Source organism: Sardina pilchardus, chromosome 15, assembly GCF_963854185.1.
Source record: "Sardina pilchardus chromosome 15, fSarPil1.1, whole genome shotgun sequence".
NCBI classification, from domain to species: Eukaryota; Metazoa; Chordata; class Actinopteri; order Clupeiformes; family Clupeidae; genus Sardina; species Sardina pilchardus.
Window position 1 is genome coordinate 7,726,622 of NC_085008.1, and position 13,344 is coordinate 7,739,965.

General features: G+C 44.3%; 1 protein-coding gene across 1 annotated transcript in view; it reads right to left on the reverse strand.

Annotated features, from left to right (window-relative positions):
* Positions 1 to 9,526, reverse strand: part of atf6 (activating transcription factor 6) — a 59,066-nt gene extending 49,540 nt beyond the window's left edge. Inside the window, exons 1-6 of the mRNA XM_062555402.1 lie at positions 9,297 to 9,526; positions 8,512 to 8,588; positions 8,118 to 8,205; positions 5,970 to 6,067; positions 3,240 to 3,360; positions 2,759 to 2,971 (exon numbers count right to left, since the gene is read on the reverse strand). Of these exons, the coding sequence (XP_062411386.1) occupies positions 2,759 to 2,971; positions 3,240 to 3,360; positions 5,970 to 6,067; positions 8,118 to 8,205; positions 8,512 to 8,588; positions 9,297 to 9,405 (706 nt within the window). The 5' untranslated portion in view covers positions 9,406 to 9,526. The remainder of the gene's footprint in view (positions 1 to 2,758; positions 2,972 to 3,239; positions 3,361 to 5,969; positions 6,068 to 8,117; positions 8,206 to 8,511; positions 8,589 to 9,296) is intronic.
* Between the last annotated feature and the right edge of the window lie 3,818 nt (positions 9,527 to 13,344).

Genomic DNA, 13,344 nt, shown 5'->3' on the forward strand with positions numbered 1-13,344 from the left:
AAGGACTGGGAAGACAAAAGAGGCACCACAAGGGATGAAAGACAGACAAGAAAAGAGAACAGCAGAAAGAATTACAGAAGAAAGGCAAGGAGAGAAAGAAAGAAAGTGAAAGAAAAAAGAGAGAGGAAGAAACCAGTACTAAAGAAAGAAAGAAAACCAGAAAGAATGAAAATAGTACTGAAGAAGCCACAGGCAGTTTACAGGTTCCCAAGTCTAACAAAAAAATACACGCTCACTCACACACACACAGTCATCTTCAGCTCTCATCTCTCCATCACAAAGCCAGTATCTCTGACCACACTGCTAGAGTCATTGTAGAGGGCATTTTGGAACAGCGGTACTGCCACCGCTTGAGCAGTGATCCACAACATTGTCGTAACATTGTCGCAACGTTGCTATCCCGGTTCGAAAGCAAGGACAACGTTGTAACAATGTTACAGCAATGTTGCTGGTCTCTGTCGCTTTGGATAACAGAGTCTGGAAACCCTCTGACTTTACAACTACCTTTTTACCACCGATACCATAGAATGAGGACAACAATCATGGACACCATGGCCCCTCTACCAACAGAGTTTAGGCAGGAACGGACCGTAGGTCTTCTCTCCAAACCTGTGTGCGTGTGAGAGTGTGTGCCTGTGTGTGTGTGTGTGTGTGTGTGTGTGTGTGTGTGTGTGTGTGTGTGTGTGTGTGCATCTTCCTAAGCCTCCTCCTTATCAAAGCTCCATCTGAGTGAGAGCACTTAAATATTCCCCCTCTACTGGAAGGAGGGTTCCAGGCTGGCCACCCAATCCCTCCGCTTTGATTTCTCCGCTTCTGAAGTTTTGTTGATGCTTGATCTGAATCAGGCCCAGACAGGACATTCTGGCTCTTCTTATCGGTTAGCAAGAGCCCTGGACAAGCGCACTTGAAAGCCGTCTGGATGTTATTGTGGAGCTGACCGGAGGGGGGGACCTGGGGAAGGGTCTTGCTCTGTGTGCTGGGGAGGCCGAGAGAGGTAAGGCCTGGTTGTTTGGACTGGCCACTGCTCAACTTGGGGTAGTGGACAACAGATTAGGACTTTGAGAGTGCGCCGCACACACACACACACACACACACACACACACACACACACACACACACACACACACACACACACACACACACACACACACACACACACACACACACACACACACACACACACACACACACACACACACACACACACACACACACACACACACACACACACACACACACACACACACAATGAATGTAGCCACACACACACAAACACATAGACACATGCACGTGCACACACACACACACAATAAATGCAGACACACAGACACAAATGCATAGACACACACAGGCACACACGCACACACGCTCACACGCTCACACGCTCACACACACACACACACACACACAATCCTATGAAAATGTAAGCCCGCAGCACTTAGACAGCACGCCAAAGCTGACTACATCAAAGAAACAATAATATTAGATGTGTGCAATGATAAACATGACGTGTGCAAACCATCATCCACTCAAACACACAAGCCCACACACACACACACACACTTATGAGACAATCACTACAGAGAACATCTAATCTCAGCATATACATGAGGGACTTTAACATAACCCCCCGGAAGAGACACACAAGCTCCCATTCCCACACATGCCTCTGGAAGAGTACGTGGGAACCAGAACACCCCTACAACCTGAAAAGCAAATCCACCACCACCATCAGCTGAAGAACCAGTGCATCCATGGTGCCGTGCATCTGGACTCTGTAAGGTTTCACTAACTCAAGAGTGAGAACACTTGGAAGGAGGCGAGACTGCAACGTGTTCTAAACAGATGATCTCACCTCAGTCATTACCGTTTATGCACTAATCCAACCCTCTTCTGAATTGTATATTGCCTCTTGCTTGTGCCTGTTGAGGTGTCAACAACCATGCAAGCTTGACAGGGACAACAAGGAGGCGGACATCCCCAGCCCCAATCCCCCTCCGGACGATTGCCCTACCGTATCTCATTGTATTCTTACTGTTCTGTGTTTTTATTCTTTCGTGTTTTATTTGTTTCAGTGTTGTATTTTGAGAGCAAAGTTGACCGGAGTCAAATTCCTTGTTTACGCAAACCTGGCCAATAAGGCTGATTCTGATAAATAAAACTAAGATTGAGCACCAATTGCTACAAAAACTGTACACTGTGCTTGGCGGAAATGTCTGTCTATGGTACTATGGAACAATTCAATTACAGATTGCAGATAGCAATTAAACTTACAGTTTACTCCAAACAACACTCACATTTGGATTGTTCTACTTTAGCAATTATTTGTTTTGAATAATAAGCCTGCTGTATGAATAAATATGATGTAATTGTTGCTGGATAGGTAAGCTTAGAGCTCCCTCCTATGGTTGATACTATGGCTTACAGCTGGAGCTCAGCCATTCATGGCCCTAGATGGATAACACAAAACATTGGGTGGAACTCTCTATTTTGTAATACTTTTTCCCTGTTTGAGGAAGACGTTGTTGAAGTTAACAATTTAAAGACTGGAAAGCACAAATATTTCTCCGCTACACATGTAATAAACCTCTATGTCACTCAAAAGGCTAAGCTGCGGGTTCCTGCGGGAATGGCACTAATACTGAGTCCTAAATAGCCAACACAAAACATGGGGTTGAATTCTCCATTTAGCGACACTTTTTCCCTGTTTCAGGAAGACATAAACCATTCAGTGTCAGATTGTAATACATCTCCTCACCTGCAGGGGGAGCTGGTTGAATGGTGACCCTGGCAGGCTTGACCAAAGGCAGCACAGGCTGCAGAGACTGGAGGGACTGTAGGGGCTGCAGGATGATGGTTTTGGCCTGCAGGGAGGCAGCGGCGGCTGTGGGCAGGGGCACAGCTGTGATCACAGGCCGGGGCTGGATGGACACCTTAGGGCTCGGCTGAATGGGCCTCTTCACTGGCTTGGCTAAGGAGACACAAACACACACACACAGACACAGACACACAGACACACACACAGACACACACACAGACACACAGACACACAGACACACAGACACACACACACACACACACACACACACACACAGATAAAAATAAACATCCATCTTAAAAGTGTAGTGCAGAAAGTACTATTAGGTAGTGTGTCAAGATCATTAGACATTACACAAGCTAACAAAGTAGACCAGGTATGCTGGGACTGGACACTGTGATTGGCAGTGAGGAGGACTGACCTCTGGGAGTCGGATTGGTCCTCTTGGGTGGTGGTCTTTCAGGGGGCAGCTCTGAGAAGCCACTGGAGTCTGAGCAGACAGAGAGCGGTGACGCCTGAGGCTGGGGAGAGAGAGCTTCGTCCTGCAGAGGGAAGCAGTGAGCAAACACACGTCAGACAAAGTCTTCACATTCTCAGTCCACACACATTACACACACAAACTAGAAGTGTGCATCTCCGTGGAGGAGCTGCAAGAGTGGGCTTGCTCACCAGGGGGCAGTGATGTATACGCCTGAACAGTCCCCCATTCATTTCAATGGGGAAACGCCTCTGGCGGAACAACAAGGGTCTTAAAAACGGGAATACCAGAAAAACGACAACCGGCAGCCATCCGACATTAACAAGCAACCTACACCGGATCGGGCCTGATATTTTAGTGTTTGAACCGCGTCTATAGCTCAAACACTCAACACTAGGAGAAGAAGCGTCTTAAAAAAGAGGGCAAAGAAGAGCAATAGATGGGCTTGCCTTGCAGCAAGCCCACTAACTAGTGCTTTTACACTGTCAGAACACACACGCACACGCACACGCACACGCAGACGCACACGCATACGCACACACACAATGTTGTTATGTGATCTTCTACAACTCCCTCTGTGCAGAACATTCTTCCTCTCCGAAGACATTCCTCAAATTATACACACTCAGACCCCAGCATACACACCAACGATTACACTCTCCCGCCAACCTCAAATACACACAGGCATTTTTATACACCCAGAAAATAGTACAAACAGTCTGATTAATTTGCCCTTTCCAATAGCACTAAGAGTGCTGGCGCCAATGTCCTTTAGATTAGAGGTCATCTTACTCATGCATCACTCTAGCTTTCCACAGGGACTTAAAGCCAAAGAGAGGGCCCTGTGTTGCCCTCAGCCTTAAGTGGAAAAAGCCATTAATGTTATACTAGTAGGATTATACCTTTATTTAAGAGTCGGAGAGTTACTACTGGGGCACAGTAATGCAATATTGCGTGAGGGTGAAATACTAGGGGTGCTTAAATCAATTCAAATCGGTCAGTGCGACTTACAGTCCAGACAAGGACTAGAGGGTGGCTCCAAAGCCAAGTGGTCAACTCAAACGTGGTCTTGACATAGAAAACCACAGCACTGTAAATAGGTTCTGTTCTTTCTGTTATTTTTTCTAGTTCAGTCATAGCTTTGAATTATCATTGTTGGCACTGGGCCTCATTCACCAACCATTCTTATTCACACCTTGGTGAATCTGCTTAAGAGTTTCCGTAGGCTGCTCTTAAGAACAAATATAAGAAAAATCTTTAGGAAGATATTGGTGAATTGTTTTTTTCCTGGTATGTTTCCAGGCAGCGCTGTATCAATGTACCGGGCTCACTTTGTGCTTAACATGTAATGAGGAGATGGATTCTGGGTTACATGAAAACCACAAAATTAGCCGTCTTTCTTCTTGGTGAGTCCTCTCTAGTACTTATTGTTGCACATCTCAGTCTGAAGACACTCTGAAGACACTCTTCAAAGTTGTATGGATAAGAATCTGGCCATGGTCACATTGAAAGTGTGTGATGCCCTTGTGATGATTAGATTGAGTCCTATACTCTGGTTTCACACAGCAGGTGTGTGTGTGTGTGTGTGTGTGTGTGTGTGTGTGTGTGTGTGTATGTGTGAGTGTGTGTGTGTGTGTGTGTGTGTGTGTGTGTGTGTGTGTGAGAGAGAGATGACATTCCGCAGTGATTAGGTGAAAGTGAAGCTGCTCAATAAATTATGCTAATGCATCTACAGCTGTGACACATAGACACACACACACACACACACACACACACACACACACACACACACACACACACACACACACACACACACACACACACACACACACACACACACACACACACACACACACACACACACACACACACACACACACACGCTATGTCAGCCAACTGACAACATGTTGATGGGCTATTGAGATGTTCATTTACAGATGGAACATCTTAATTAAGACGCCCAGGTGGGGAGGAGGTGGCGTGAGCCACACACTTCACCTTCGATCGCACCTCATAGGAGCAGCTGGCGCACACACACACACACACACACACACACACACACACACACACACACACACACACACACACACACACACACACACACACACACACACACACACACACACACACACACACACACACACACACACACACACACACACACACACACACACACACACACACACACACACACACACACACACACAAAATAGATGCACACAGAGCTATGTATAGAGGCCTTAAATCCCCATATCACACACAAAACACAGAAATCCATACATAATGTGCATAAGGTACTATGTCAAAAGTTTAGTACAGCAATTATTAAACATGGAGACGGACTCTTCTCTCACAGGCTCTAATACATTATTATTAAAAAAAAAAAAAAATCCGACTAAACACCTGAACACTTGAAGCGCTCTGTACTATATATAATGACACCATACTATTAAGTCAACAGACAAGTGACTTCTTGCATGTAGAAACACACGCACGCACACATACAATCCCAAAAGACATATTTGCATCGTACTACATACTTTGCATCATACTATGTAGAGGCACCAATATCCTGAATCTTTTCAAAGGCCAGGTGCTCACAGGAACACCCCCCCCCCCCCACCCACACACACACACACACACACACACACAGAGAAGAGCTGTATGTCTTACCGAGAAGGAGTTGGGCGAGTGGGCCTCCAAGGACGTGGGGGAGGGCACGGAGCTGACGGTGTGCGCTGGAGAGAACGAAGCCGCAGTCACGTCACCATCTGCAGGGGCACAGCCACATGCACATTAGCATCCCTTCACATCCCCTCCAAAAAACATGGGGGCTCACCAACATGCCCCCAGAGTGTAGCACAGCAACTGCCTGGCTGCTTTATACTGTATGCTGGCTCCAGCAATTCAAACAAGGTAAAACGGATTGTTTTTTTGTACTGACAGAAGTAAGAAATCGAGATCTACTGTATGTAAATAATTGCCTAGTCAAACATTCCCTGTCTTTCTGTTTTCCAGCATCAACCACACTGGCATGAGTCAATATGGCTGCTCTCCGTGGCAGTTAGGGGATGTTTGACTAGGCAGGTGTTCTGGGTCTCAGGGAGTGTGTGTCTGTGAGTGTGTGTGTGTGTGTGTGTGTGTGACACTGGAGAGCAGCCATATTGACACATGCCAGTGTGGTTGATGCTGGAAAACAGAAAGACACACAACTGCAGTGGGTCTTCATACTCATGAAGTCTTGTTATGGACACAAATATCCCAATTGTTTTCTTTCGTAATGTATGATGATTTATCAAGTTAGATTAGCTTTATAGAATAGAATAGAATAGAATTCTTTATTGTCATCGCACAGAAAACAACAAAATTGGATGGTATTCCTCTTAGTGCCTCATAATAAACTAGTGCAGTGCCTGTTCAAACCTGGCTTAAACATGCCATTCCAATACAAAACCCGCAGTCCATTTACATGACCACGGGTATGGCTGCTTTAAAAGTAGGATGATAGGGGAAAACATAATTCCAGCTAAGCATTCAATAATGATTACTGAATATCATATTATATTAGCCTATAATTAATGTGCAGTAAGCAGAATTTAGGCATGACTGCATGTGACAATTTTACTAATAAAATAAGCCTAAAAGCGATTTTGAGTTAAGGCTATTTGTGTATTGTTAAGCTTACTGAATAACGTCCTGATAGAGTAGACAAAAAATGTTATGGAATGAATGATGCTTCATTGTATGAAATTTGCCAATCTCCGGTAGACTGTAAGTGACATCACGCTCTGTCTGCTACTTTTTGTCTGTAGTGGATCGAAATGACATAAGCCTAAAGCTTTGATGTAAGGCTATATGTTTAGCCTATGGAATAACTAAATGACCTAGAAGACAAACCATTTTATAGAAAGATGCATCATCATATGAGATGACATTTGCAACGATTTGACTCAAACAGTCTTTGGTACATGTAGCATACGTGACATGTCACTCTGTCCGTCACTCTATCTGTGTGGCATTCTGAAACGTTGTTAAATTTGGTACCATTTAGCCCATCAGCCGTTTCATTTTGGGATCTTGCAGTCAGAATTGTTGCTTGTTTATTCAAGTAGCCTGGGCTATTCGAAGTGTCAGTTTATTGCTCATCATTTTTACATCATTCTGATCAGTCACTGCATACCCATGTGTGTTGGCCAACAGTTGTAGTAAAATCTGTGGAATCATCTTTTGCATTATTTATCCAAACAACGTCAAACTTTGCACTGCACTTACTCATGCCCGACAAACAGACAGACAGACAGACATTCCTGTAATTTATAGATTGATAGATTGATAGATAGATAGAAAGACAGAGAATTTAAAAAAAAAAAAAGAATTTAAAAGCAGCTTTATCATAATTAGGTGCACAGGTTCGAGACTGACTCCTTTTCCGAGAAGCCCTGACCAAGTTATATGTATATGTCTCTGAATAACTCTGAAGCAGCTAAACTGGTTCTGAAAACTGCAGCAGAAGCAGAATCAGATCATTATGAGGAAGTATACAGCATTTACAACTGTGTGATAGAACACTGATACCCTGCATCAACAGGAACTAAAAGAGGAGATAATGACACTAAAAGACTGTCCATGTGTCATATTTCTGTTTTTCTGAAGTGATTAGTTTTAGAATTTCATATTTATGAAAACAAAGGTAAATTATGCCTGCCTTGCAACACTCAACTGCCCCGTCTGATCTTTGAGGGCAGATTCGCTGGGGCTAAATTAAGGATGACTGACTAACCCTAGGCCAGTGGTTATTCTGGCTCTGGGTCCGATTTTTACCTGTGCAGGTGCTGCTGGCATCTCCACTGGTGTCTGGACCCCAGCGAGGCAGGTCCATGTCAAAGTCCAAATCAGGGACCTCGCCGGCCTGAGCATAGGAACAAAGACATGCCATTACATATGGCACACAGTGGAACAAACACATGCATGCACACGTGCGCGCACACACACACACACACACACTGTAAATAAATGCACAAAAAACATACATAAAACACTGCAAATATGCAGATGTCATGCCAACCCATATGTTATGAGCTACGGGCCCTATAGCCTAACTGTATGTGGAGTGGGTAGATCACAGACTGTATGTAGAGCAGTCTATGGGGTAGACTGTATGATATGCTGTGTCGAGTGTAGGGAGGAGTAGTGAGACCAGCAGCAGCAGACTCACATAGGCAACCCCCTCTAGAGCTCTCAGGAGCTCATCCGCATCCCCAAGGCCCTCCAGCTCATCAAACAGGCTGATGTCTGTTGATGGAGACAGAGGCAATGGTTACATCTCCACTGGGAACAGATTACAGGTTAAGTAAAGTGTGAACCTTCAACATGCTCTGTAAAAACAACCCTACTGTCTACAGTGAATAGACAGTAGGACATAAATAGAGTGCTCAACTTATAAATACTCTATCAGACACTTACATTCAGGCTGCTAACTAAATGCATTCAATATAATACGGACACACAGCATCGCTACACCACGGGCATGACGACAAAGACAGCCTCAAGTTATTTCTGTTTATCAAAACTGTGACGGCTTCTAATCAGAAATCAACCAGACCTAAGCAGGGTAAATGCACATGCGTGCTGTACACTTATGTAACAGGGGGGTGGGCCTGATATTACAGGTCTAAAATTACAGGTCTCACTCCAGAAACTACAGTACCATGTTAGCCAAACAAGTCAGCTATACAGCTACGAACTACACCATGATGCAACGCCTGTCATGTACAGCACCACTTCATTAGGCTACACATGGCTAGGCTAGCCACTAGCTATTTGTTACATAATAGATACAACATAACGGTGACATGTTAAATTTAGATAACAGATACAACATAACGGTGACATGTTTCCTTTACTAGACTACAAAAGCAAAGTAGCAATTTCAACAGTGAATGAGGTGAATGAACTTGGTTTCATAATGAGGAGCTAAAGTTAGCCTTAACGTTAACTTACCCCATTCACCATCCTGGTCAATGCATATGTTCCCCGAAACAACGTTACTCATTGTTGTATCCTGATGATCTAGATGATCTTCGAAGTCTAACGTTAAATCTGACGCCATTCTTCCAATAATACATTAGTAACAATTTGATGGAAGCAAATTACGCCTTCACTCTAAAATTCAACGCATAACATCTGTGACATCTGGTCCAAAACAACCAGAGAACAACCTGTCTAATGCAACTTCCTGTAATTTGCGTCGTAGTCATACGGTACGTACACGTCTGTTTTACTGTGAACTACGGGTGCTGTAGAGGGGTAAACATAACCGTGCACGTTCGATGTGTAGGCCTAGATGGAGAGTGCTTCAAGAGAAGGCTAAAGCGAAGTACAGTTTTTTTTTCAATCGCTAATGAGCGTTTGTCCATTCAGTTGACACATTTTCAAAACTCTAAACACTGTTAGCACAGCATCGGTCTTTTGTGGCCATACCATTCACACATTTCATATTGTTTTCACACAATATGCAGTCAGTGAATACATGTTCACAATGCTTACATTTTCTTACAGTAATAAAATCAAGTGAAAGTGTAAACTGTAGCCTACATCGAAGTCGCTTTGGATAAAACCATAACACAAAGCTTGAAAAGCTCAAAAGCTTGCGGATAGCCTACTTGATTTGTTGGAGGTTGAGATCATTTGCAGGTTTGTGTGGAGATGAGCTATTATGACTTCTTTGTTTCAATGGCAAGTGCATTACACCTCAAACAGAGAAAGGTGTCATAGGAAAGCTGAACAGCATCTGATAATTTGATTCAAAATTATTGACCTTATACAGGCATTAGGCTAGCCTACTGTAGGCTAACAGTGAACAAACATTCTTGAAAACTAGCTGAAAAAGCATTGGAATTGGAGCTAGATCTATCACACAGAGGTATAAAATATGGCCTCTGCTCAGTCCTGTACATTCTCTGCAAAAATAAATAACACTTGTCAATTTGTCTCCATCTCCTAGGTTTCTGTGTGTGTGTGTGTGTGAGAGAGAGAGAGAGAGAGAGAGAGAGAGAGAGAGTTCTCTTGTGAGTGTGTATGTGGTTGTAATGGTGTGTGTGTGTGTGTGTGTGTGTGTGTGCGTGTGTTTGTGTGTGCATTTATCTGTGTGTGTGTGTGTGTGCGTGGTGCTGCTTGCCTACATTTGTTTGTGTGTGTGTGTGTGTGTGTGTGTGTGTGTGTGTGTGTGCGTGTGCGTGTGCGTGTGCGTGTGCGTGTGCGTGTGCGTGTGTGTGTATGTAGCTGATGTGGATCCCCCATGAACAGAATTCCATGAAACTTGCCATGCATTTTTGCCTGTTCATTTTTAACTAGGTGGCGCTATACCTCAAATGAGTGGATATGGAATGAGTTGACATGGACCCTGAGACCATCAGGGTCATCAGGCCCTATAGCCTACGGTTCTCAAGATATTCACAGAATGATGTGAATGATTCCCTGTTATTCTTGTGGGCCTACATGCCCACCAAGTTTCGTGCAGCTTGATCTTTCAGTGTCTCGGGAATTGTTGACACAAAATTCTTTAAAAAAAAAAAAAAATACATTTTTCAAAAGAAAACAAAATCTCTGACTTAACCTATCTTTGCTAGCACGGCAGTCATAATAATCATTTTATCATTTCATATGGAACAGAGCATTAAACAACCTCAGACATATGGGTGTCCTGAAGTAGACTAAGACTATATTTTCAGAATAAACTGAGATCCTTGTTCATATTGTTGATACTATTATGAACTACAAACTAGTCCCATTTTTTTCCACACTAACTTTTGGTATGTCTTTCAAGTTTATTGTCATGTAGACCTTCTCATAAAAGGATTTATCAGTAATGACATTTCTCATTCTAAAGAGCCAGCTCAACTTTAATGAATAAATTAAATTGTCGTAATTAAAGGTATACTAATTGCTAAACAAGAAGTGTGGGTCTCTGCATCAGCTGGTGCAGGTCTGAATGCTCTTGTGGCAGAAGGGTGGAGAGACTGTGGCTGGGAAGACTGGGGTCAGGGAGCGTTAGCCTTTCTCCTGCAGCGCTAGCTATAAAGGTCCTGAATAGTTGGTAACTCAGTCCTTGTAAAGCGCTGTGCTGACCAGACCACATTTTGCAGATCATGAGCGATGCTGTTATACCATACATAGCTCATATATTTTTACTGCGCACCTCTCAAGATATACGTTTGTCACCCTTTTTAAAATGTCTTAGCCAATCTTGGTGTTGTTCAAGCTTAATGATGCAATAATTTGTTGAGTGTCTATCCAAAAGACTAGTTGAGGGAGAAATTGTGGGGAAAGGTCAATATTGTGAAAGACTGGAAGGCCAAGGGCCCCTCAGCTCCAGAGCCAATTGAGAGTTGGCTGGTTGCAATACAGCCAAAATTTCAGAAGATGGCAGTAGAATCCTGTGACGCTGCTCCACTGTACTCAAGACAGGACTTCACAAGTGTTGCAAATGCCCTGTGCCTGTCCAGTGGAATTCTGTATATGTTGGTTTGCAAGTCAGTATCACACTCAAGCAGCAGTGTGATCGTTTTAATCTCACTTTAATCTCACTGGTATTTTGCAGATCATTTTTATCCTGTCTTCTGTTAAAGTTTTCTCTTGCTCATTTCCTCTCTCTGTCTCTCTCTCTCACACACACTCTCTGATAAAATCTGAAAGCTGACACACTGACATTTAGGTGTGACTAAGCCAAACGGTTAAGAAACTTTAGATCTGATGGTATTTAAAGAAAGAGGTCATTAAAATTACACCTCACCTGACAACATGCCACTTGTTTTTGAAATAACATCAATCTTAGACCCTGGCAGTGTGTAAAATTCAAATATAGGGTGGGTGGTACACATTTTGTGGGGCCTATATTACCTATGACAGGCGTAGCTTCAAAGTCACTGCCAAAATGACAGAGATAGGTCGTGCAACCCACCCTTTCGGCGTCCAGTCTGTGAAACAGAAGTCGGATGCTCTTTCGAGGGACATTTTAGTCCTGGTTATACGATGGTGTCAGGGCACTGGAGTAGGGCACCCATCCCAAGGAGATCAGGAGCCCTGGGGAACAGGTGCACGCTAGCCCTAATCTCTCTGGTCCTCCGGGGACAGCATCAGCTTAACCTGAGGTGGTCTCCTCAATCTCTGACGGATTTCACGCCCCCACCCCTGCCCTGTCCTGGCCAGATCTCCGTCCTTGGCACAGGAAATTAGAATAACACACACACACAGACACACACACACACACACACACACACACACACACACACACACAAACACACACATACACACACACACACACACACACACACACACACACACACACACACACACACACACACACACACATACACTGTTGGGCATCCATGTGGGTATGTGCGAGCCCTGTGAGTTGAGGCATGTGTGAGGAGGATGCGTGGCCTGCGGCACCCTTCACGTGTTTCTCATTAGCACAGAGTTGCGAGCGCTGCCATCAGCACTCCAGCAGCGCCTTGCTGCATGCCACGTGGCTGCAGCTGCACTCGAATGGCGATCTGAGGCAGTGCCGCTCCTGTGACAAATGTCTAGAATTCTGCGATGCGCCAGGCTGCGCTGTGCTGTGTTGTGTTGAGTTGAGTTGTGCTTTGTTTTGCTTCATTGTGCTGTGCAATGCCACGCTGTGCTGTGCTGTGTTGTCCTATACATAGCACAGTGGCCTCTTAAGGCTATGTGTAAAGTTAGCCTTGGGATGAAAATAGTTCAGTGGAACACTTTGGTAAATATAGGGAACTATCCTACGGCATGGCCCTCACTGACAACTAGAAAATGAAACTACTGTGCTCAGCACTCATACTCTGCTTCCTGACGGGGGTGTTCATCTGATAGGACGTGTCAAAGCCTGTCGATTGGCATCTTGTGTGGAAGTGTTGGGACATGTTTGATCTGTCATGGAGATGGGGTTCGTTTTCAGGGCCACTGCAAACACACCTGCCAGGAGCTTTGTTCAGGGGCACCCCGAACCAGGGATCTGGTTTCAGGAAAGGACTTG